Here is a 22,966-nt window from a genome sequence, read left to right on the forward strand (position 1 = left end):
TGATGTTCTTTTTAATGAACATTTCAATATAGTTCTCTAAAAAGACCTATTTTTGGAATCCAGATTGCATATAAAGCAAGCGATTGAACCACTGTTTTCTATAGAACCGTTCCTTTTAGAACTGTATAACAGCACGTCTCAATGTGTTATATTTTTTACTAAAATCGTGCTTGGTGTATAAAATAATGCTTAGAATGTGTAACAATGGTGGTGCACTAGAGGAAGAGCTCATGCTTGTGAACATGGACTCACCTTTGTTTTGTTTTGTACCGGCAAATAGAGTTTAAACTCGGCTGGCAGCTCGTCCTCCGAGTACAGTCTGTCAGAAAAGTACACTCTTCTTATGCGGCAGTTTGCGTGGATCTGGAAGATGATTGATAAAGTAATTGATGATCAGTAAAATGCAGAAAAACTTCAAAAATATAACTGACGTACTTATTTGTCCTAAGTTTGTCATGAGCGCAAGTACACTCTTATTCATAGATTTGGGTTAGATTTAATGTTATAGTAATGTTATTGTCCTTTAAATCAGCACAATATTTTGCTGAATGTACCAAAGAAATATATAGCAAAGCAACTCAAAGATGAACTGAATCAAATAAAATAAAAAGAGAAATTTCTAATGTAATTTAAGGTCATTGTGAGAACGAACATAATATAAAATGTTTACTCCCGAAAATTTACGATGGTATCAAATGAATACAAATTGTAGGGGAAAAAAATGTAGGGAACTGTGAAGCATAAAAGTGTAAATTGACCAACATGATTAAAATAAAATTGAACACCTTCTCAGAAATGCATTACCAAACATCTCCTTGATGTTATTAAAGATTACGTTTAGGATAATGACTGACGTACAGGCTGCTATTTTGAGTATAGTGAAGACGTTTTGCTACCTGTACTTGCAGCGTCTCGATGTAGTTGGTGCCGTAAGCTCTCTTTGTGAAGTCGGACAGGTTGAACTGGATCTGGTTCCAACCTTTATCCAGCCACATGGGCATGGTGCAGATGAAGGGATTCACCCGTGTGGTTCTCTGGTAGCTACTGGCTCGGAATCTCCGCCGCACGTTAGCATCATCCAACACCTGAGACAAGACAAATGAGCATTTCTGAGATACAGTATCATGCACACACAAAACACTTAGCAGGCGTGTAATTACTGATTGCTGAAATGGAAAGTAACATCTGCTCAGTGGTGCTCTTGTTTCTTTAAAATCAGCAGGGAACAGGAAGCACCAATTGTCAGATGTTATTTGGTGTGGCTCCAGGTTTCCTTACCTGAACTTCAAATGCAAAACCTTTCTTTAGATTCTTGATTATCATGACCAGGAAGGGAAGTCTGATGCCCAGGGTTTTCTTTGGATCTTGCGGGCATGTGATGTAGGTCGTGCTGTGAAAGTGAGAGAGACAGAAATGATTCAATTCCTAATGAATGAACAGGAAACTGAGTTGCAGCTACGTCTTAATGCTTACCAGACATTGGTTCCTTCTACCTCAAGCACTAGTGACTGGATGTCGTTGTCTGTAATGCGCTTTATATGTCCATTTCTCACCTGAAAGTACAGTTTAAATAAATATATAGAGATACAGGGACAGATAAAGCTATTAAGAGAGATATATCTCTACAGTTAGTGTCATGATAGTGAGTTTGTATTACAACTGTGTGTAAGATTACAGACAGCTTGCAATGTGTCTGTTGTATTAAACACTTTAGTAAAATTAAAAATATGTCCATCTGGACATATCTGGTGCTTTAGTTTTAGAAATTAATAATATCAGTCGAACTAAATGATTATCAGTAATAATAATAATAATAATAATAATAATAATAATAATAATAATAATAATAATAATAATAATAAAAGCGAACTAAATGAGATAAATGATGGTTATTTGGTGCCTGAGCAGAAGTTTACCTGTTTATCCCATATTAGTAGAGGTTTGCTTCCGATGCTGTACAAAATGGACAAGAACCCGCTTTGAAATGTATTTTTAAACATAATGTAAAATGTTCTAAATGATCTGTTTTATAAATCACTTCTGTTTACAGCGATTCGCTCTTAACTTGTGCCTTAAATAACCGCTTAAATAACTTGTGCCTTAAATAACCGCTTCGGGTAGCAACAAAATCCGAGTGACGTTCCAAAACAAAAGACTAGAATCAGAATCAGAATCAGAATCGCATGCTCAACAAATCTCCAAATTTCCGTCTATCTATCTATCTATCTATCTATCTATCTATCTATCTATCTATCTATCTATCTGTCTGTCTGTCTATCTATTTTATCTATCTATCTATCTATCTATCTATCTATCTATCTATCTATCTATCTATCTATGTCTGTCTGTCTGTCTATCTATTTTATCTATCTGTCTTCATCTATCTATCTATCTATCTATCTATCTATCTATCTATCTATCTATCTGTCTGTCTGTCTGTCTGTCTGTCTATCTATTTATCTGTCTGTCTGTCTATCTATCTATCTATCTATCTATCTATCTATCTATCTATCTATCTATCTATCTATCTATCTATGTCTGTCTGTCTATCTATTTTATCTATCTGTCTTCATCTATCTATCTATCTATCTATCTATCTATCTATCTATCTATCTATTTTATCTATCTATCTATCTATCTATCTATCTATCTATCTATCTATCTATCTATCTATCTGTCTGTCTGTCTGTCTGTCTGTCTATCTATCTATCTATCTATCTATCTATCTATCTATCTGTCTGTCTGTCTGTCATGCATTCTTTATTATTTCAATATTTAGACCTGATGCTGTATGTACTGGGTGTCTTTAAATAAAAAAAAAAACATCCATATAATTGTTATTGTATTTATCTTCCTTGCGTTTTATTCCATATGTTTTGCTTCCCTGTAACATCCAGGGCATCAAATATTACAGCACAAGAACAGTGTTCAAGAAAGCAAATAATTTTATATTTGACATGTTAAATGTTTTATATTTGACATGTTTACTTTATCGAGACACTGTGGTCTCGATAAAGCCTCACACACTCTTCTCATGGTGGCACTTCATTCAGGAGTTTTATCTTACTCAGGCCTTCATTGCTTCTGGCCTTCATTCACAGCTGACAGTGAATCACTCATTAGATCTCACACACTGGCAAGACACAGAGAGGCATTTGTGCCTCCAAAACCAAAAGAGTTTGTGAGTGCGACTCTCCTGCCTCCTGTCTTCCAGGGCTGGGCAGCACAGGGCACGTAGTTCAGATCAAACTCCGGCTCGGTTCGGTCCAGGTTCAGAGTTGGAGGAAGGATTGCATGGTAGCACGCGAGTGCTGTGAATGCTGCCTCTAGAGCGCCAGCTGCTCCAAGAAGATGCCCTGTGGCCCCTTTAGTGGAGGAAACAGCAAGAGACTGTGAGTGCTGCTGGAAGAGTCTTTTGACGGCAGTGTTTTCTGCAGCATCTCCCAGGGGTGTAGAAGTGGCATGAGCATTCACATACGTCACTTCTGATGGAGACACATCAGCGTCATGCAGAGCCGCGGACATGCACCTGGTGCAAAAAGTAAATAAGTGTTATTAACAAGAGTTAGCATGAAATTTGTACTAAAAATAGAAAGGTTAGGTATCAGTACTTTACAAATTTGACCACATTTTTTCATATAAATAAATATTCATAATTTATCTTACAGATTTGACCGATTTTTTTTTATATTATTCAAGGCATTGTTCTAAAATATTTTAAAGCATTTTTTAAGCATATTTTAAAGCAAATATTTAAGAGTACTTAATAGCTGATATTTGTTGGTTTTATATATAATATATATTATATATATTATATATATAAAACACTATATAAAACATGGGTGTGCCATTACAGGATAAAACATATAAAACATGGGTGTGCCATTACAGGAAAACAGTCAGAGAAAGAGTTTGTCCTCACCAGTGTAGATTATTTTCCTGTAACAGCACATCCTGAAATGCTTTACTTTGCTTTATGCTACAGCAAAAGTATTTCATATATTAAAGAGCATAAAGTTATCAATTTGTAGTTACTGTCTAACAATGCTGTATAACAATCGCAAAAGTTAGTAAGCACACTATATATATATATTCACCATACTACCTGAAAGCTCCATCTCCATCTGCAGAAGGGGCCGTGATGTGACTGCCATCTCCTGAGAGTCCGTATCCCAGCACCTCGGCGTAAACCCGTGCTCCTCTCTCTACAGCATGCGTATACTCCTCCAGAACCAGCATAGCTGCACCTTCACCCATCACAAACCCTTCTCGGTCCGGGTGAAAGGGTCGAGATGCAAGCTTGGGCTGTTCGTTCCAACTGGTACTCAGAGCCCGAGCACGTGCAAAGCCCGCTAAGGCCAGGGGGCTGACGCATGCCTCGGTTCCTCCAGCGAGCATCACTGTGGCGTCTCCGTGGATGATGAAGCGAGTTGCGTCTCCGATGGCGTGAGCCCCCGTGGTGCAGGCAGTGGACACAGCATGGTTGGGTCCCTTCAGCTTGTGCTTGATGCTGATGTGCCCGGCGGCCATGTTGACCAGGATGCGAGGGACAAAGAAGGGACTCACTTTGCTGTAGCCACGTGTCTGAAAAGCAGCGGCGGTGTTAGCGATCTCCTCCAAAGGCACCATGCCCATGCCTACAGCTACCCCTGTGCTCAGCTGCTCCTCAGGGGTTCTGGGATACCATCCACAGTCCTGTAGGGCCAGCTGAGCAGCACCGAGGGCCATCACTGTTGCCTGAGACATGCTGTTTATCTCTCCACGTGAAACAAACTTTTCTTCTTTAAACTCTCCCTCTGCGTGTCCTCGAGGAACTCGAGCCGCTACTTTACACGGCACTGCTTTGTACTCGTCCGGGTCCAGGGCCACGATTCCGCTCTCTCCAGAGATCAGACGCTCCCAGGCCAGAGCTGTTCCCGTCCCCAGTGGAGACACAAGTCCAATTCCAGTAATGACCACTCTCCGGAGACATTTGCTACGGCTGTGTTCACTGTTATGCCTTTCAAAAGTTTGTACACCCTTGCAGGTCAGCACTGTGGTGATGGACGGCACTCTGGTGTTGGACAGCACTCTGGTGTACAGCCTCACCGGTACTTTCTGCCAACACGTCAAAGACATTTCTCACCTCTGAGACCCTGGAACCTAAAAACTAACCCAAAACATGTTGACATTATAATGTTAATTGAGTTTATTTCAGGTTATATGGCACAGTTTTTTTTTTCTGAATAAACTCCAGAGTCTGTATAGGAGATAAACAGTTTCTGAAATCTGGCACTGAACAACCATGTTATGATGAAAATCACACAGATTGCACTTTTTATTCATTCTGATGATTGACATGAACATGAAATGCATGATTTTATGAATGACACTGCTGCCACATGATTGGCTGATTAGATATCTGCATAAATCTGCATAAATTAGCAGGTATACAGACTATACACCTAAATTGTATATACTTAGTAATCGTAGTTTTGATAAGTCAACAAAAGATACTTAATAATGTGTTGCAGGGTTAAATAAAATCTGTACTAACACACACTCGTACTATGACCTTAAACCTAGCAGGTTAAACAACTCCTTTATTTACCTCATTGTATTTATCACGGCTACCAGGCAGCGGAACACACCGGCGGTGTCTCATTTATTCACACTGCACTTAATGTAGGGGGTTAAAATCACAACATTTTACGGTAACTCTTGCGCTGTCGTTACACACTACATAGTGCTCTAGTGTTTGATTTAGGACGGAACCGGTTACATCGTTTCCGGGAAACAGAACCGTGTCATAATTCAAAATAAAAGTCAAAGTTAAAATAAAGGTCTCTAACCTGACAAGTAAATATGAATAAATAATCCGGAATCTAATTGGCTACTTTTCTTTAATTGCTTTTTTAAAATAAATAAATAAATAAATAAATAAATAAAACCACATTTTTAATGTTAGATGATGTGAATTGCAGAAAAAAAAAAAAAAAAAGCTGAGTTGCTTGTGTTTAATATTCAGAAATTTCAGGAATTCAGGAATTTACACAAGTATCTCAGTTTTAAACGTTTTACATTTCATAAATCTCCTTATATTCCCTCAAAAACAAGACAATTCACCAGCACTTTGCTCCCTGTGTGTTTTCTTTTTTCTTAACTCCCAACTTGTGACGTCATTCAGGACCGCATAAGCTAACATTAGCTAGCTAGCTAAATCTGAAAGTATTTGGCCCTAAAAATCAGCTGTTGTCATTTATTCAGTTCGGATATGTCTTAATGCTATGAATGGTTATAAATGTAGTACTTGGGAAATGTTTTATATTTGTGCATGAACCATAATTCCAATGTAAAAGCAGTGTGTAGGCTGTAAAAAAAAAAAAAACTACCACAACTGTATACTACCACCAGAGGGCACTGTAATCAGTTACTTCAACCACATTTTTTTTTTTGTCATCCCCTTATACAAGTGTTTAATAGTCATCTTATTTAAGTTCCCGTCTTTTACAGTTTTTTTATCTACCTAATGGCACTTATTTTGTCAGACATAGCTTTGTTCCTAATGTATCTATGTATCTATGTGATGTGGTGGCCGCATCCTGCGGTAGATGGACTGGAAATCAGTTCCTAACAGGTTCCTAACACTTCAAACGATTCCTAACGTAGGTCCTAACAGGTCCTAAAACTTCCTAATGGCAAGTGTTGGGCTACCAATCAGAAAGTTGTGAGTTTGATTCCTACTTCCACCAAGCTGCCACTGCTGGGCCCCTGAGCAAGGCCCTCAATTGATCAGTTGTATAAAAAAAAGAAATGAAATAAAATGTAAGTCGCTCTGGATAAGGGCGTCTGCTAAATGCTGTAAATGTTTGCTGGTTTGTTTTGTCTTTTAACGATGAGTTTATTCATGTTGTTTGTGGAAATAAAGACTCGTAAAGACCTTCATCTTCATTACCTGAGAATAAATGAAATGAAATGAGAAATAAGGTGGACGAAGTGATAAAACTAGTGTTCATTTTTAGTAGAATGTTGACACAGATCTTTATATATATATCATAAACTGAAGCTGCAGCTTGAGCTTCACCACCAATTGCAGGAAGTTGCAGTAGACAATCGTTATTTCTGAACACAGTCATCCTGAAAACGTTAGATATTTTTGGAGGATTATGATCCTGTGCAAGTGGAAACCACTGAAAGAATAACACTGATTCATATCCAACTCTACACCTCACTGTTCAATATGATGAAATAATTTTTTTCTGTACCATTTTTCCTTTACAGAGTCACATGGTGGTTGGAGTTGAGAGACATCCTGGACAGGGTGCCAACTCATCACACAAACATACTAATTTAGACACAGTACAGACAGTATAGTGATGCCAATGTTCCTGAAGGACACCACCAAAACAAAGGGAGGAAGTGGTAATCAAATCCCTAATCCTTAGAGGTGCAAGTCTTATGTACTAACTACTTTTAGGAAAAAAATCCAGCGAGGTACCACTGCGTTGGGTTTTTTCTCTTCACGTAACATAACCTATGTGATCCTATACCAAGGGTTTTAGCTGTCAAAAAAAAAAAACACTTTTACATCTGTCTCCTAGGATCTTAAATCTAACTTGATTATACTTGTACTTAATTCATCAGTCGGTTTTACTGTCTTAATGCATTAAATCGTTTAAAAAACTTCTAGAAAACACATTCATTCAGTTCATTTTCTTCTATTCATCACTCTCTCCTAGTATCTTCTAGATTGATCATTTATTTTTGTCAAGTACGAAAGTATTAAACTTTAAAGCTATTAATATTACATTAATATTAAGTATTAAAGCTACAACGTATGACAACTGCCTTTAGAGGTCTCTGTTGGTCTCTGTTTGTTCATAGTGTTCATTTTCATGTTCTTTTTCATTTTCTTTTACTTACAAAACACCCACACTTCACTTTGACCCCCAGCAGTTTGTTTTTCAGTAAGTTCTGGCCAAAAATAATCTTCTCTTCAGCCATGTTGCTATGACAACCCACCCTCTGCTCGAGCACAACCAGATCAGTTTTTTTTTTAGTATTTCATTTGAAGGCTATAATCATGCAATTGCATTACACAATGAATTTACAGGCAAAACATAAATTATATACTGTAGTACGTAAAAAGAAAAAGAAGCACAATACGTCTCTAAATAGTAAATACACCGTTAGACGTCGTCTCTAGGTTTTGTAGCTTTGCTTGTCCTGTGATTCCACAAGCCAAGCTAGAGCTGATGAAATACATAATCACTTCCACATGTTTGTTCTCTGGTTTCATCTTACTGCAAACTCTACTCCACATTTTGTTCTGGCAAACTGAACGTAATGTTCGGAAATGCATGTGTTTCCTATAACATGTTTCCATGGATTTAGAAAATCAAAGCATTTTGGAGATTGTAAACATGTGGATACACCAGAACAGTGGAAACTCTTGAGCCAAGCTATTGACTGTTGTTTCCTCTCCTACGCAGGTCTATTTTTGCAGTAAATCACATTGTTCTTGCATCTACTTTGCTGTAAGTGTATAAACTAGCTCAGAATACAGCAGCCTTGTGCAGATGATACCTTCTGGTTGTCAGTTTTAGTTACGATGTCTTAACTAGACCGACTGGAGTCTCTGCTTTGCAGTTTGATCACAACTTACACCCCTTTAACCCACCGTACCCTGGGTTCCCTTTTGAGTATAGTACTATAGTACTGTCATTCAGCAGAGATTCTAATCTACATCAGTCTAAATCTACTTCCCTTAAAACTGCTCTGTGAATATGTTAAGACTGACAAACGAATTGAAGTGATAGATACAGGGCAAAATGTCACAGCTGAAAATTTTTTCATGATGTTTTATATCTATTATTATTGTTGTATCTATCCAGTTTCTTTAGCACTTACTGTATCTTACAGTGGATTGCAGAGACCCCGGAGACTCTCTCTGTGGGATCTGGGCAAAATGCAAAGGACCACCCTGGATGAGGTGGCAAGCCATCTCAGGGGACAATTTACATTTACATTTAGCAGACGCCCTTATCCAAAGCGACTTACATTCTTTTTTTATCTCATTTTTATACAACTGAGCAATTGATGGTTAAGGGACTTGCTCAGGGGCCCACCAGTGGCAGTTTAGTGGACGTAAGAATCAAACTCACAACCTTCCCGATTGGTAGCCCAACACCTTAACCACTAAGCTACCACATCCCACAACTATGCACACACTAAGGACAATTTAGTGATGTAAATGAGCCTACAAATCATGTCTTTGAACTTGGGAGAACATTATTTTTATTGTTTATTTATTAAACATTTTAGATTTATTTATATCTATTTACAGCAGAACCAGAAAAAAAATCCAAATGCATTGGGAAATAAAATAAATAAAAGCAAAGTAAAAAGATCACAATTACAACTCAGGATTTGAAGAGGTCTGATAAAGAGTCAATAAGGTCCAACCGTAATTGTATTGTCGTTCTGGTGCTGTCATGTATCCATGTAAACCTAACTGGGGTAGATGGATCAGAGCAGTTTCAGAATAACAGTTTTGACACCAGTAAGAGCAGCAGACAGAATCCTTTTTTGATCGTTTGCCAATGACAGCGACGAATCATCCAGCAAGAGAAAAAGCAGTAGGTACTTTTGGATCTTCAGAAGATCTGACAATAAGTCCTGTACCAAGGATCAGAGCAACGCAATTTGGGAACAGTCCCAGAACATATACTGTATATGAAGTGGAAATCAATCCCCTAAACCTAAAGGTGTGAACAAACATGCTAACCACTAAACCACTGCTAGCATTGCTAGTTATTAGTTATACTTATCATAAAATATATTCCTGTCTGAGGAATATAGATTATATATTTGGAGGAATAATCCACACAAAGACAACGGATTATTTAGCGTTTTTTTAACTTACATTTTTACATTCTTGTGTTTATTGTATTCTAGTTCTTAGTTCATAGTTCATAGTAAATTAGACCTCACAATATACTGTTTCAGAAATGTATGTCATTTCCAACCATGGTAACACCCAGGTGTGCTTCCTGTGGCTATGAGTGTTACTCTCATACTTTCATTTCTTTTACATGCATTAAATCAATACCAAACTAAACTCTGGGAATATTTCCAGCATTAATGGCTTACTATGGTATGTCTGGAATGTCATTAGTCATAAAGACTCTTGCAAAGAATCAGGTGCAAGTGAACTAACAGAATCAACTAACGGAAATCTGGAATCATTTCCTGGAAAATGTTTGTTCCTGGAAATGATTCCAGTTTTCCATTAATGCACTTTATTATTTTAAGCATAAAGCTCATTTTTTATAAAAAATACATAAATCACTTCAAATTTCACTTTCACCTTTTCTTTAATTTCATTTTTACTTTTTATTGCTAAGGTAAAGTTTATCAATTAAAAATGTGAGAAGAAGCTAGAAAATGTAATGGGATCATGAGGGATTGCAGCTGCTCCCATGTTAAATAAGGAGTTTGTAGGAAGTGTGTGTGTGTGTGTGTGTGTGTGTGTGTGTGTGTGTGTGTGTGAGTGTGTGTGTGTGTGAGTGTGTGAGTGTGTGTGTGTGAGAGAGAGTGTGAGTATGTGAGTGTGTGTGTGTGTGAGTGTGTGTGTGTGAGAGAGAGTGTGAGTATGTGAGTGTGTGTGTGTGTGTGTGTGTGTGTGTGAGTGTGTGTGTGAGTGTGTGTGTGTGTGTGTGTGTGTGTGTGAGAGTGTGTGTGAGTGTGTGAGTGTGTGTGTGAGTGTGTGTGTGTGTGTGTGTGTGTGTGAGAGTGTGTGTGTGTGAGTGTGTGTGTGTGTGTGTGTGTGAGAGTGTATGTGTGTGAGTGTGTGTGTGTTTCCTTCCATCTTCTAAATATGTGTCAGTGGGTGGCTTGATAAGGATAAATTGCCCTTAGCCATGAATGATTGTGTTAATGTATTGTACCCCGGAAACTAAAAAGGCAAGTCTATTTTGCCTCCTTTTTGGGAGTGAGTTTTAAACTTAAAAACAAACAGGAATGTGCTATAATCCCTCGAGTCACGTTTGTTCCACAACACAAATAAAAATAACACAGAGACTCTTTAAAAAACAAAACAATAACAGTATTTTATTTAGCAGAATATTTCAAATAAACTGAGTAACCAATTTTCTAACTCTAAAAGATTAAAAAATACAAGACAAAAAATTCTTTTCTTTCCTTTTGCATCGTGATCACGTTAATACTTTAATGCAATGCTGTGATGATGTATAACTATCTAGTGCACACCAAACAACTTTCTGACCTACGATGAACAGCTAAAACCATAAAAATACATGAAAAACAAAAAGATCAAGTACTTTTCAGAAGTATTCACATCTTTCACATATTAAGATTCACATCTTAAAGTGTGCCTTGCTGGGATTTGGAAAACTTCAATGTCACTTCCAAGGAAAAAAAGGTGCAGCAGTTCCTCAGGGGAAATGAAACAAATGAGCAACAAGGTAGGTATGTCTGAAAAACTACCTGCAACACACATTATCATTTCAGTCTCATTGCTATGCTAGAATCTCCCAAATAATATCTGCTGAACGACAGGCTTAGCGCGTACCGTACACAGCGGCAGCCGAGCTACAGTCAGTAAATATGTGTACGCTATAAAGTGACCTTTGTGGAAGGCGTACTTGATTAAAAAAGTACGTTCTTCTGCACATTAGTATTTAGGTAAGATTTGGATTAAATAAAGCATATGGAAAAGATCCACAGTTGAATAGAAGGTTACTTTACTTCTAAATACAATACAATACACTAAAAAAATGACAGTATGTTAAATACATTGGAAGAGTTTCTCTAAATGAGGTGTTACGAACAGGCTCAGCAGCACAGACCTAAGAAGAAGTGAGTCACTCGCTATAAACGTATAGAAACGAACGTATAAAGAACCGCAGGAGAAATTCCCACCCGATCGGAAGTTCTGAGAGAAGTCGAGAATCGTAATTACAATGATTCGTTACTGAAATGATTTGATTCGATAGAGTTTAGAGTTAACTTTTGATTAACGGAACACGAAAAAACAAGAAATTGAGATAAAGTGAGAAAGCTGGAGTCAAACTGACTGGTTATATCTACACACTTACAGCAACTTTGGTTAAACAAGCCTGAAACCAGACGAGACACATTAGATAATAATACACATCTAATAAATAATGAATTCAATACAAGATAAATAAAATCGAGTATTACAAAATAAAAATAAACGTTAAAGAAAAAAAAAGCGAAAAAAAAAAAAAAAACAGGGCAAACGCTCGGCTCAAGTACTGCCGTCTCCAAGGCCGCCTGAGGCACATTCACAGTAAAAACATGGAGATATGGATCTACCTGCCCATAAACTCTTTAAACAAGTGATCTTGAAAAGATAATCGGATCTTCTTAAAAGTATTTTCCCAAAGTATTTTGTAAAACTAAAAAGCCCTTTGGGGTTTTTAGATGGATCTTCATTCTCTAAGTGTAGCTTTTCCATCCGGCACAATGGTGCTTACTCACACGATGAAGTCACCGGTGTTGAATCAAACGCAACCTTGTCAAATGATTGTCTTTGAAGTGGTGAATTCAGGTGATCTTCCTGTGTATGTAATCGCTCATATTTTTTTAAAAATCATCTGTGAAGTCTCATTTCTTGATAGTCCTCTTTTTGACCAACACGTAGCCAACGATCATCACCACAGCCAGTCCGACAAAGGGTCCGACGATCGCCCAAAAAGTGGTACGATTTCCACCTGTCACAGAAAAGCCGTATGCATTATTACTTTTTTTTTCAAGAAATACAGAATTTTATTGGTACATTCTGAATCAGAAGCTGTATTTTATTTTTTTTTACAGTTGGTTGGGAATCAGTCGAAAAGTTAAGATATATAATTCTCTGTCTTGCGAAATACGGACTATACACAGCAATATAAAGCAAAGTGGCTTAAAATGAAACTGGGCATTGAAGCAGAAATTAGTCACAGGAAGATATGAGTCAGACCACGTGGGTGATGAATCTCTTCTGATTTAACACATAAACTGCATCAGCAGACGAAGCTGTTAAACCTGTAAAACCCTGACGTAGATTATTTACTCTTAGCACTGCTTGATTCTGTTGGCTCGAAGCATGTTTCTATAACACCAGCTTGGAAATTTGTCCACTTTTTCTAATAGCTTATTGTTTTTATTTATTTATCGTTTAATAGCATTTTTCATCAAAAGAGAGACTAATAATAGAGACGACTATTTATCTCTGTTAGAATGTTTGACTCATTTAATGGACAGTAAATAAATGGATAAAAATGATGTAGTGTTTCTGTTAGCAAAATATAAACATTTTGGTGTAAGAGGAATAGAGGGATTTTTTTAGAAGGTATTGTTATTTGAAAACTTCAGCGTGGTCAGCTTTGCCTCACGCTGCTTCTCATCGATATATTTTCCTATAAAAGCGTGCCCGGTCTTGTTATGTTCTTCACATGAACTCTCATGATGTGTCAGCAGATCCAGACATGAAACACTCTTTAGTGACTACAGACTGTATCTGTTTCTATTGAGTAATAATCTCTGGAGTTGTTAATATCTCTGTTGACTTTTGACCGTTATTCTTTTTCCTTTACTTTTAGAACTTTTGCTGAAACTAAACATCACAGAACAACGTTTTCTACTCGCCTCTAGGTTTGGCTTGAACAATGAACAGTTTGCTGACGCTGCCGATTCCGTTCGACGCCGTGCAAGTGTAGTTCCCTGAACTTAGAGACGATAAAACGAGGACTGGATGTCCGATATTAAATTCCTTCCCCAGGTTTGTCGAGTTCCACGTATACCTCGGAGGAGGATTTGCCGTCACTGTGCAGTTCAATACGATGTCTTCGGTTGTCTCGTTGAAGATCTCTACTCCACTGCTGACCTGTGGGCTGTCTGAAGATAGCAGAGATGTACTTCACAATTCCTGAAGAATTACTGTTATTATTATTATTATTATTATTATTATTATTATTTCGTTATTGAAGTTGCTTTAAATGATTGTGTGGCGGTTGAAGACTTGTTAAGAGCTTAAGCAAAGACGTACAATGTACAGTAAGGCCAAGAACCTGTGATGCCACTTCGAAAGGAGTTTGAGCTCCAGCTCTCGTCCTGCTCAGTTTCAGCTCGGCCTCACACCAGTAGCGAACTCCATCGTCATCTCTGTTAAGTGACATGTGGAATCTGGTGGACTGATTCACCGGAGTTTTGGTGGAGTCAGAAAATGAGGTTTTTGCCACTAGATGTTGTCCTTTGTACCAGTTCACAGTGAGGAGGTGAACAGGAGCAAAGTTGTAAACATCACACTGGAGTTCATACTGTTTGCCTTCGATCATCGGCCCTTCGTGACCTACGATGCTGATGGACACCCGGTCTGGAAGCTCTGTTGAGCAAGAAAAACATCTTAAAAATTCTCCTTACTTATAACCATCTTTTTTAAACTGTGTTATAAATAACCCTGATGTCCACATGGATGTCATCCAACTGTGACTAAAACACAATTTCCTATTAAAGCTAATGATCTCAGCTGGTCTTTTTTACAGAGTACGTTTGAGTCTAATTGAGAGTGAATTATTTTTTCTTGTGGACTTCAAAATAGAGCTTTTCTTTCTACCTTATATGACTGAAAGATAGAACAGAGAATGTTGTGACATTTCTCATACAATTTATATTTTTAAATATATATATATTTTTTTTTACAATTAGCTTTTTACTTTTCTTGTTTTTATTTCTAAATGTCTGTAAAAAAATTATTTTTTAAATCAGTGTTAATTTAAATTGTTCTCAGAAATCAGAAATAAAATAATCATATAAGTCATTTATTTATATATTTTAAATATATAAGTGTACTTTATTGCAGCTTGTCACGAAACCTCTGTGTCATGATATATATTCGGAAATTGTGGAAATGTCCTGAATGGATTGTTTGTCAAAGTGCTCACTTCTAATGCAAGACGTCCTCGTTTGCATAACCAACAAAGACACTGTGTCTCAAACACACGCTTTTGTTGTAAATATGTTACACAACTACATAAAATAACAGCTGGGCTCACAATAATACCAACAATTGCATGCTTTCTGTGTGTATAAAGTAAACTGGCTAATTAATTAAATCCTTTTTTTTTTTTTTGCCTTTTTTTTTCCAGTTTATATTATTTCTATTAATTTTCATAAAATCAATGTATTTCATGTTTATTTTATTTATTTTTATTTTTTCTCCTTTTTGAAGTGCTATTATTTATTTATTTATTTATTTATTTATTTATTTACTCTCTTTTTTCACCACACCTTATAAATATACTGCATATAGCAGAAGTGTCTTAAAGCAACTATATGGCCATCACACCCATATGTGCAGGTTGAACATCTCATTCCCCTTCACAATAGTAATAAGCTCCACTCTTCTGTGAAGGCTTTCCACTAGATATTGGAGTGTGGCTGTGGGGATTAGTGTTCATTCAGCTACAAGAGCTTCAGTGGGATCAGACACTGGTGATGTAAGAGAGAGGAGGTCTGGGGGTTCAAACGGTGTTCCAGTTCATCCCAAAGGTGTTCAGTGGTGTTGAGTCAGAGTCAGGGCTCTGTGAAGGACACTTGAGTTCTTCTACTCCAACCTTCTCAAATCATGTCTTCATGGAGATTTTTGTTTTGTACACAGAATCATTGTCATGCTGGACAGTGATTGAGCCTTTTAGTTCTGCTGAAGGGAAAATATAAAGTTACAACCTACAGAGACATTTTTAGACGACTGTGTCTTGACTTTGAGGCCAGATTTTGGGGAAGAACCAAATATGAGTGTGATGGTCGTGTAGTATATTTCGCTTTTATCTTCCACCTGTTATTTGAGCTCTACATAGATGTAAGAAAGACCTTCTTACTGTAAACAGTTACTGGGAGCTTCACGAAACACTGTGTTGACAATGGGTTGAGAAAACATATAGGCTGTATGTCCCAGTGCATGAGGGTTTCCACCTTCCAGGTGATGAGCTGGACATCTTTCATCACATGCACTACTCCCTGAGGCACCTTCCAGCCCATGCTAAAATGGGTGCTTGGAGTGGCAGTGGAACAGTCCACTGAGGCTGAAGCTCCGTACTCCACAAGCAGTTCAGGAGGACTGAGCACCAGCTCGCAACGAGCATCTAGGAAGAGAATCGCTGAGTCATTCTAAAGATTTGAGTAAATAAGCTTTAACAATTGTATTAAATGGAGTTTATTGACATTCCCTCCAAAAGTGTTTTACTATGGTTTATTTATGGCAGTTAAATAAGAAAGAATTAAACACGGTCAATTAATTAATTAAGGTCTCTATATTTAAACAATTACAGTTCTTACAGAAAATATCAGCTATCTGATATGAAATTAAAGCTAGTTGTATTTACATCCAACAACATAAAGTCAGAAAACTGATAATTTCTTGAATTTGGATTTGGAGTGATGCATTTGAAGAGTGTTAAAAATTTCCAGGTGAATATGGAAGAAATAAAATGTTATATGAAACTAATACTAAACCCTAAAACTGACGATTTTATCCATCTGTTTTCTACACATGGTCATTAGGAGCCTGGAGCCAATCCTAGAGGACATAGGGCACATCGTGGATGAGATGCCAATCAGCCAACATACAGTATCTTTAGACTGGGGCAGGAAACCCATAGGTAATCGTGAAGCACATGAAGAATAAGCAAACTCTATGCACACTGAAACAGGAACCAAACCCCAAAACCTGGAGGTACAAACCAAATGTGCTAACCACAAAGCCACTAAACATCCTGAAGCTTTTATTATTATTATTATTATTATTATTATTATTATTATTATTATTATTGTATTACATAAACAGTTCAAACATTCTGTATCATTATTTATAATATTTATATTTTATATATTACACGTTACTTTTTACCAGTTTATATTTATTCATTAAGTGCTGTTTTGTAATGTTTTGTTTAAGACAGGTGGAAAGGTTTTAGCCCTGATTACCGCAAAGTGCTGACATTGCAAACTATCTACATTTGTTAAACAACACCTATTAAATGAACTTATTGTTAGTCCTGAATTATGTGGTGCATACAGCTGTTTCTATGGAAACAATCGTGTTAGATAGGTGCGTTAGTATCGACATGTGAAACACCTTGATGTTGGAGCTGCTGTTACTGCAAGTTAATCAAATCAACACTTTCTGATCAATCAGAATCAACAAATCAACAGCACGGTGGTATAAAACAACACTAACACCATTCTTACCTGAACTAATGGTGGACGATTTGCCATTTTTCATACTGAAAAAAAAAAGATTAAGCTACAAACGTATGTTTAATCTGACAAAAATAAAATATTTAAAGAAACAAAACTGGTAGGATGTAAAATGTTTGGAACAAAAAAACTGCTACTTATTACCAGGACTAACCCTGGAGGTGGAGTTGTATGGTAAGTTTCATGATACCCGTGATATCCCAGAAAAGTGATTTGTGACGTAATTTATTACGGTTTTGATATTATATCATCTCGCCCAGCCTTAATCTGACCTAACATAAAGTTTTATTATTTAATAACTGGCCTATGTATCGATTCTTTTCATTTTTCTATACAAATCTACAATTTCTTGACATCTTTCATATAAAATCGTTCAATATAACTGACGGATGTCTTTTCCGTTAGAAGCACAAATGAAAGTGAATTTGCAAACAAACAGAAATGAGCATCGCTACAATTTTAATATAAAAAGACTGATGTTTAATCTCTCAATAAAAGCATTAACACAAAAAACAAACAAAAAAAAAACACAAGAATGATATATACAGATAGAATTAAAAAGAATTAAACAGTGCTAGAGAAGAAGGCAGCAGATTCTTTTCTCATAAAATGTACACAGTGTATGCTGAGCATGTTAACACAAAGGCAGGAGGGAAACTGTTAAGGACAATGGGAAAGCCTTTAGCTTTTTTTTCTTTTTCTCTTGTTTAAACAGGTTAAGTAATGAGGAATTTCCTTCCTTCGTTGGTACATGGGAAATTAGGCCCAAGTGCAATTTTGTTCATGACATTCAGGACTGAAATGATATTTCACATATCTATATACATCAACAAAATTTTATAATGTACAGTTTGTGAGAATAAATATACTTTTTTCAGTGTTTTCTAAGGCACTGGGTTGAATAAGAGGTATAAAAGAACCTCACAAGCATTCATGATTGCATTAAAGTTAGTGCACGGTACATAGTTCATGTGCTATTTCAGAGCACATACTGTAGTACATGACGAATAGCAAAATAAAAGTCTCTGAATAGAAGACTATGTTTACTAGATACTGGCTTCAAAACCTGCAGTAGTTCTTTATTACTGACAGAGCTAACAGTAGTTTAAATAAAATTGGCTCCTCTGGCACAGAACAAGATCTCTCATGGTGTAAGAGATGATATGCATTAAAAAATGAGACTGGAGTCTTGATATGTATGGCAGATGAAATGGTAGATGACTCTGAATGTTAGATGGCGCACGGACCCGAACTAGCGCTCCGGTAGGTATCCGTTATCGCAGGTTAACGTCGCTCCACTCGCAAGATCACCATATCTTGATCCACAACTGAGTGCCAGTAGTCTGTATAACAGAAAGCGAAATAACTCAAAGCGCATCCCTACACCGGGATTTTCTTCATGGGAATCGTGGTGTTTTTGCCGTTCTGTGCTACGTCGCCATTTTGAGCTTTGGGCTTGGCTCCCTCCACGGTGTAGTGACCCATCTTGGTGTTTTTGTAGTAGATGGTGTAGATGCTGACGAAGAAGACTGAGATGATCACCACCACGAGTGCAACAAAACCTGCAATCAGGGGCAGGTAATCCTCTGTGTTGGGAAACACACCAAAAAAAAAAAAAAAAAAAAAAAGAAAGAAAAAAAACAAACAAAAAAAACAGAAGAGTTGACTATTTTAGATAGAATTGATCTACGCTGTATCTGGGTCAGTGTGCGTTGGACTAAACATCCCTCTTTAAAATGACAATAAAATTATTTAAGTCCATCATGAATAAACATGAAGGAGGGAGAAAGGGGGATCGCAATGTATATACACTGGTAATAAAGTACATTATTACATATAATCATTATAATTCACATCCTCTCTAACTGGATCCACCAAGCTCTCGATATCCTCCAATTTATATAATAATAAAACATCATTACTCTGATAAATTACGTCACAAGACACTTTGCAGGTATCATCACTGACTCTTTTGTTAATAAAGTACCTGATTTTTGTTAAATGCAATTAAAACAACAACTTTATCAGCAACAACATGCCTCCGTGTGCAGTGATAGACTCATATTTTTCCACTACATGCCACCAAGACAAAAAAAAAGGCTTAAATGCACCATAATTTCATACCCATTATGCAGCTAATCAAAGTATATAGCATAGCATAGAACAATATTCTGCCGTAGTGCCAGAACAATATCACAAGGTTTATAGCCCGATGTATGATCTTTTCAGCTGGGTATGCATGGTGTAATGGACTTAAATTAAATTCTGCTGAACTAGAAGTTTGGATTTGCTGATGTGTCTGAGGTGTGATAACCGTAAAACCCAATATCTCAGATCTGGCTAATATACAGTGATCACTTCATGGTGAGAAATCTTTAAGTTCTCGCAAGCTCCAAATCCTTTCATGCTACTAAATTCATAGCCTTCTTTTTTGGGGTGATGTTTACGCAGGTAACACATGACTATGATCTAGGGCTGGGCGATAAAACGATAACGATATGTATCGCGATAGACACGTGATCGATATCAATAAAAAATGTGTTCGATAAAACGTTCAATATTTTTTATTCTTCGTCGGAAGAAAACAGATTGCAAAGCAAGTTTGGTTGCATTAACAACGGCACTCGCTCTCTGGTAACCTAGCAATGTAGGGTATGACACGCTAACATCCAATCATGTAACAGTATCAAGTTTGCTTGCACCATATCTTTGTCTCGTGCTGGTCTGCTGGATTCCTCTTCAGTAACCGGCGACTGATGAGCAGAAAATGAGCCACAGCAAGTGAGGAAATTGTAAATAAAAGAGGAAAAGTCAGCGCGCCGGTACGGCAGTTTTTTGGATATCATAAGTGTGACCGTAGTCAGACCAAAGTCGTCTGCAAATTATGCACTATTTTATTACACTTTATTAAGCATTTCTTACTTTTTCTTTCATTTTGCACCTTAAATGTTAAGAGATAATTGTTAAGTGTTCATTGTGACTTTAGACTTATGTTTACATTATAATTATTTGAGTTTTCCTGGTTGTTGACATTTCTGTCTTAATAACTGAGGGGATTATGATCAGAGGAAGGTTAAGTTTAAAATAAAAATGTTTAAATGTAATATATTTTTCTCCTGGTCCTTATTTTAAATGGGTCATAAAAAATATCAATAATTATCGATATCGACCGATATGAAACACTGATATCGTGATACAGTTTTCAGCCATATCGCCCAGCCCTACTATGATCTCTAAGTGTCTTGCCTATTAGCAAACAATCTGCAGGAGATGCCATTAGGATGTTAACAGTGTAAACACTATTACCTGGATAAATATGTGTGTGTACTATATGGGTTCTTTCCTAGATGTGTTTTAAAGTCATATTACACACGAATTGTCACAATAAAGACATACTTTAACTACAAATTCCAGCATAATATGAGTGATATATTGCTGATATCTTGAAGCAGTATATCTCATCAAAAGCTTAGATACTGTAGCCCTTTAATTACTCAGAGCTCATAGTCTAGTAACTCAGAAGTCGGCCTTTCCATGGAATAGTGTCTCAGTGAACATTTGGAAAAGTCTATGACTAATACAGATTAAAAAACAATTGTGTAAACTGGCCTATTCTTTGTTACTGGGTTCTTACTGGCTGCGTGTTCTTCAGAATTCAATTAGTAAACAATAACCTGCGAAGTCAAGCACATGTAGAGAGAAATATTTTAATGTTGAATAGTAAAGGTTATAATAGAGAGTATTTTTACCTTCTATGACCACACTGATCACTTTGGTGTCATTCCCAACAGAATTGTCTGCAACGCAGGTATACACTCCTTGCTCGTTTACCGTCAGGTTTTCGCCACTTGTTTGTTTGTTTTTGTAGAACCATGTGATCGTGGGTTTTGGATTTCCACTGGCGTTACAATAGAGCTTCTCCGAATAGCCGTAAAACACGGGGACCACTCCTGGTATATTTTTCCATATAGTCGGTTTGTCTATATGGAACAAAAAGAAAGCAAAGAAAACAGCACCATGAAAGGAGTTGCATATGAATGTCATGGTGTAAATAAATCATCTAAGCATACTTCCGGAATTTATTTAATTTTTTCAAATTGTCACTTACAGTGAACTTCAATGTAGAGAGGATTTGATCGGATTATATGAGAGTTTTTTTCTCCCAGTCTCAGCTCTGCTGAGCAACTGTACGATGTATCGTTTCTGCTCGGGGAGATCGTGAGTGTCGTACTTTCATTAGCTAGAATCCTGGGCTTGATAAAATCTTCATTTCCCGTCTGACCTTTTACTTTGTTCCAGTTCACAGTGAGGAGTTCTAGAGGACCAGTGTTTTGTACGTCACACTGGAGCATATAGCTATTGCCTTCGATCATTGGCCCGGAGTGATTTTTGATGCTGATGGACACCTTTTCTGGATGTTCTGGATAAAAAATTAAAATAAACAGTGAATGATGAGATGCAAGTTGTTCTAAAAAGTAAATCAACGACAAACTAAAATCTGAGAAATCATACTTACTGTAAATGGTAATATTTAAATCTTTACTACAACCACCAAGTCCCACAAAATTTCCGTAGCACGTTGCATTTAGATTCCAGTCCAAGTAATCCAAAGCAGAGTCAATTACCAAGGTGTCATTATTAACCTCCGTGTCCCTGAATCTCCATTTCAGTGTTGCATTAGACACAGATGATAGACATTTCACGTTCACAGTTTCACCATACTCCACCAGCACATGGTGCGAGCTTAAGGAAAGTGGACATTCTTGCTCTGCACCTGCATCAAAAAAAGAACAAAAAATTAAAGAAATCTGTTATATACTGAAACCCGTCCCCGTCCAAGCCCCCCCCTTCAGTTTTCAACTATTTGTGTAATAGTAAACACACACAACATGAGCTCAGTGATAAAACATTTCAGGAAGGAAATCACATCAGGAAACACACATACACACACACACACACACACAAACCTTTTCACCCCAGAGCTTCCTTTGTATTATTAGATGGAATATAGCACTGCTCAGACCAACACAAACAAACATGCACTCAACAGTCTTTATAAACTATTACATTTTAGAACAATTTCTTAGTCTGAAATACATTCTTTTCCAAGGTTCTCGTTCCGTACGAGAAAACTCCCATATACTATAAACAGATCTCAACAAACATGACTCCATTAAACGCCACTATTCGTTCTACCAGATATACTGTATGCAAAGACTGACATAAAAATGCACCATTTGTACTGAAAGTGTTGCAATGATCAAACAAAAACCTTTGGCCCTTTCTGAAGGACATCTTCTAAAGGAGAATCGAGTGTCACTATTGACAAGTTGGGTAAAAAAGAAATATTAAATAATATTAAATATTAAGTTTCAGAACCACATCAAATTTCTATCAACTGTGTTATGTTACAAAATGACATGTAGGGTAGAGGGTGAACCGGGAGTGGATTTTCAAACCTCTCCCGTCCCACTCCCCAAAAAAAATTCCTGTCCCATCCCAATCCCGCAAAAAATACTGGGGAAAATCCCATCCCTTCCCAATCCCAGTAGAACGACTCCCTTCCCCTCCCACTTCCGTGACCCGCGGGAAACCCGAAAAGATGTCAGCCTCTAGAAGTGAGCCTGACAGTGTCATTTTTTTCCCCCAGAGTAGTCGTTGCAGTGTGAGTTTCAGGTCCGACTCCATTTTTAATTTTTAGCGG

At 37.1% G+C, this 22,966-nt stretch overlaps 3 protein-coding genes across 3 annotated transcripts in view; all 3 read right to left on the minus strand.

The window, feature by feature from the left end:
- Nucleotides 1-172: 172 nt before the first annotated feature.
- LOC132837642 (cilia- and flagella-associated protein 20-like) lies at nucleotides 173-2,000 on the minus strand. The gene is made up of 5 exons (XM_060857412.1): nucleotides 1,917-2,000; nucleotides 1,474-1,553; nucleotides 1,279-1,390; nucleotides 897-1,085; nucleotides 173-363 (listed from the first exon to the last, which is right to left on the minus strand). The coding sequence occupies exons 1-5, from the start codon at nucleotides 1,998-2,000 to the stop codon at nucleotides 229-231; spliced, it is 600 nt and encodes a 199-aa protein (XP_060713395.1). The 3' UTR covers nucleotides 173-228.
- An 831-nt stretch (nucleotides 2,001-2,831) lies between these two features.
- oxsm (3-oxoacyl-ACP synthase, mitochondrial) lies at nucleotides 2,832-5,722 on the minus strand. Its single transcript, XM_060857277.1, has 3 exons — nucleotides 5,591-5,722; nucleotides 4,106-5,149; nucleotides 2,832-3,529 (listed from the first exon to the last, which is right to left on the minus strand). Exons 2-3 carry the CDS (start codon nucleotides 5,116-5,118, stop codon nucleotides 3,127-3,129), a joined length of 1,416 nt encoding a protein of 471 aa, XP_060713260.1. The 5' UTR covers nucleotides 5,119-5,149; nucleotides 5,591-5,722; the 3' UTR covers nucleotides 2,832-3,126.
- A 5,359-nt stretch (nucleotides 5,723-11,081) lies between these two features.
- LOC132864036 (hemicentin-2-like) overlaps nucleotides 11,082-22,966 on the minus strand; it is a 21,326-nt gene continuing 9,441 nt past the window's right edge. Inside the window, exons 7-13 of the mRNA XM_060897241.1 lie at nucleotides 21,779-22,036; nucleotides 21,371-21,682; nucleotides 21,012-21,242; nucleotides 15,885-16,148; nucleotides 14,054-14,389; nucleotides 13,654-13,902; nucleotides 11,082-12,737 (exon numbers count right to left, since the gene is read on the minus strand). Of these exons, the coding sequence (XP_060753224.1) occupies nucleotides 12,631-12,737; nucleotides 13,654-13,902; nucleotides 14,054-14,389; nucleotides 15,885-16,148; nucleotides 21,012-21,242; nucleotides 21,371-21,682; nucleotides 21,779-22,036 (1,757 nt within the window). The 3' untranslated portion in view covers nucleotides 11,082-12,630. The remainder of the gene's footprint in view (nucleotides 12,738-13,653; nucleotides 13,903-14,053; nucleotides 14,390-15,884; nucleotides 16,149-21,011; nucleotides 21,243-21,370; nucleotides 21,683-21,778; nucleotides 22,037-22,966) is intronic.

The sequence above is a fragment of the Tachysurus vachellii genome, chromosome 21 (genome assembly GCF_030014155.1).
Source record: "Tachysurus vachellii isolate PV-2020 chromosome 21, HZAU_Pvac_v1, whole genome shotgun sequence".
Classification (NCBI taxonomy): domain Eukaryota; kingdom Metazoa; phylum Chordata; class Actinopteri; order Siluriformes; family Bagridae; genus Tachysurus; species Tachysurus vachellii.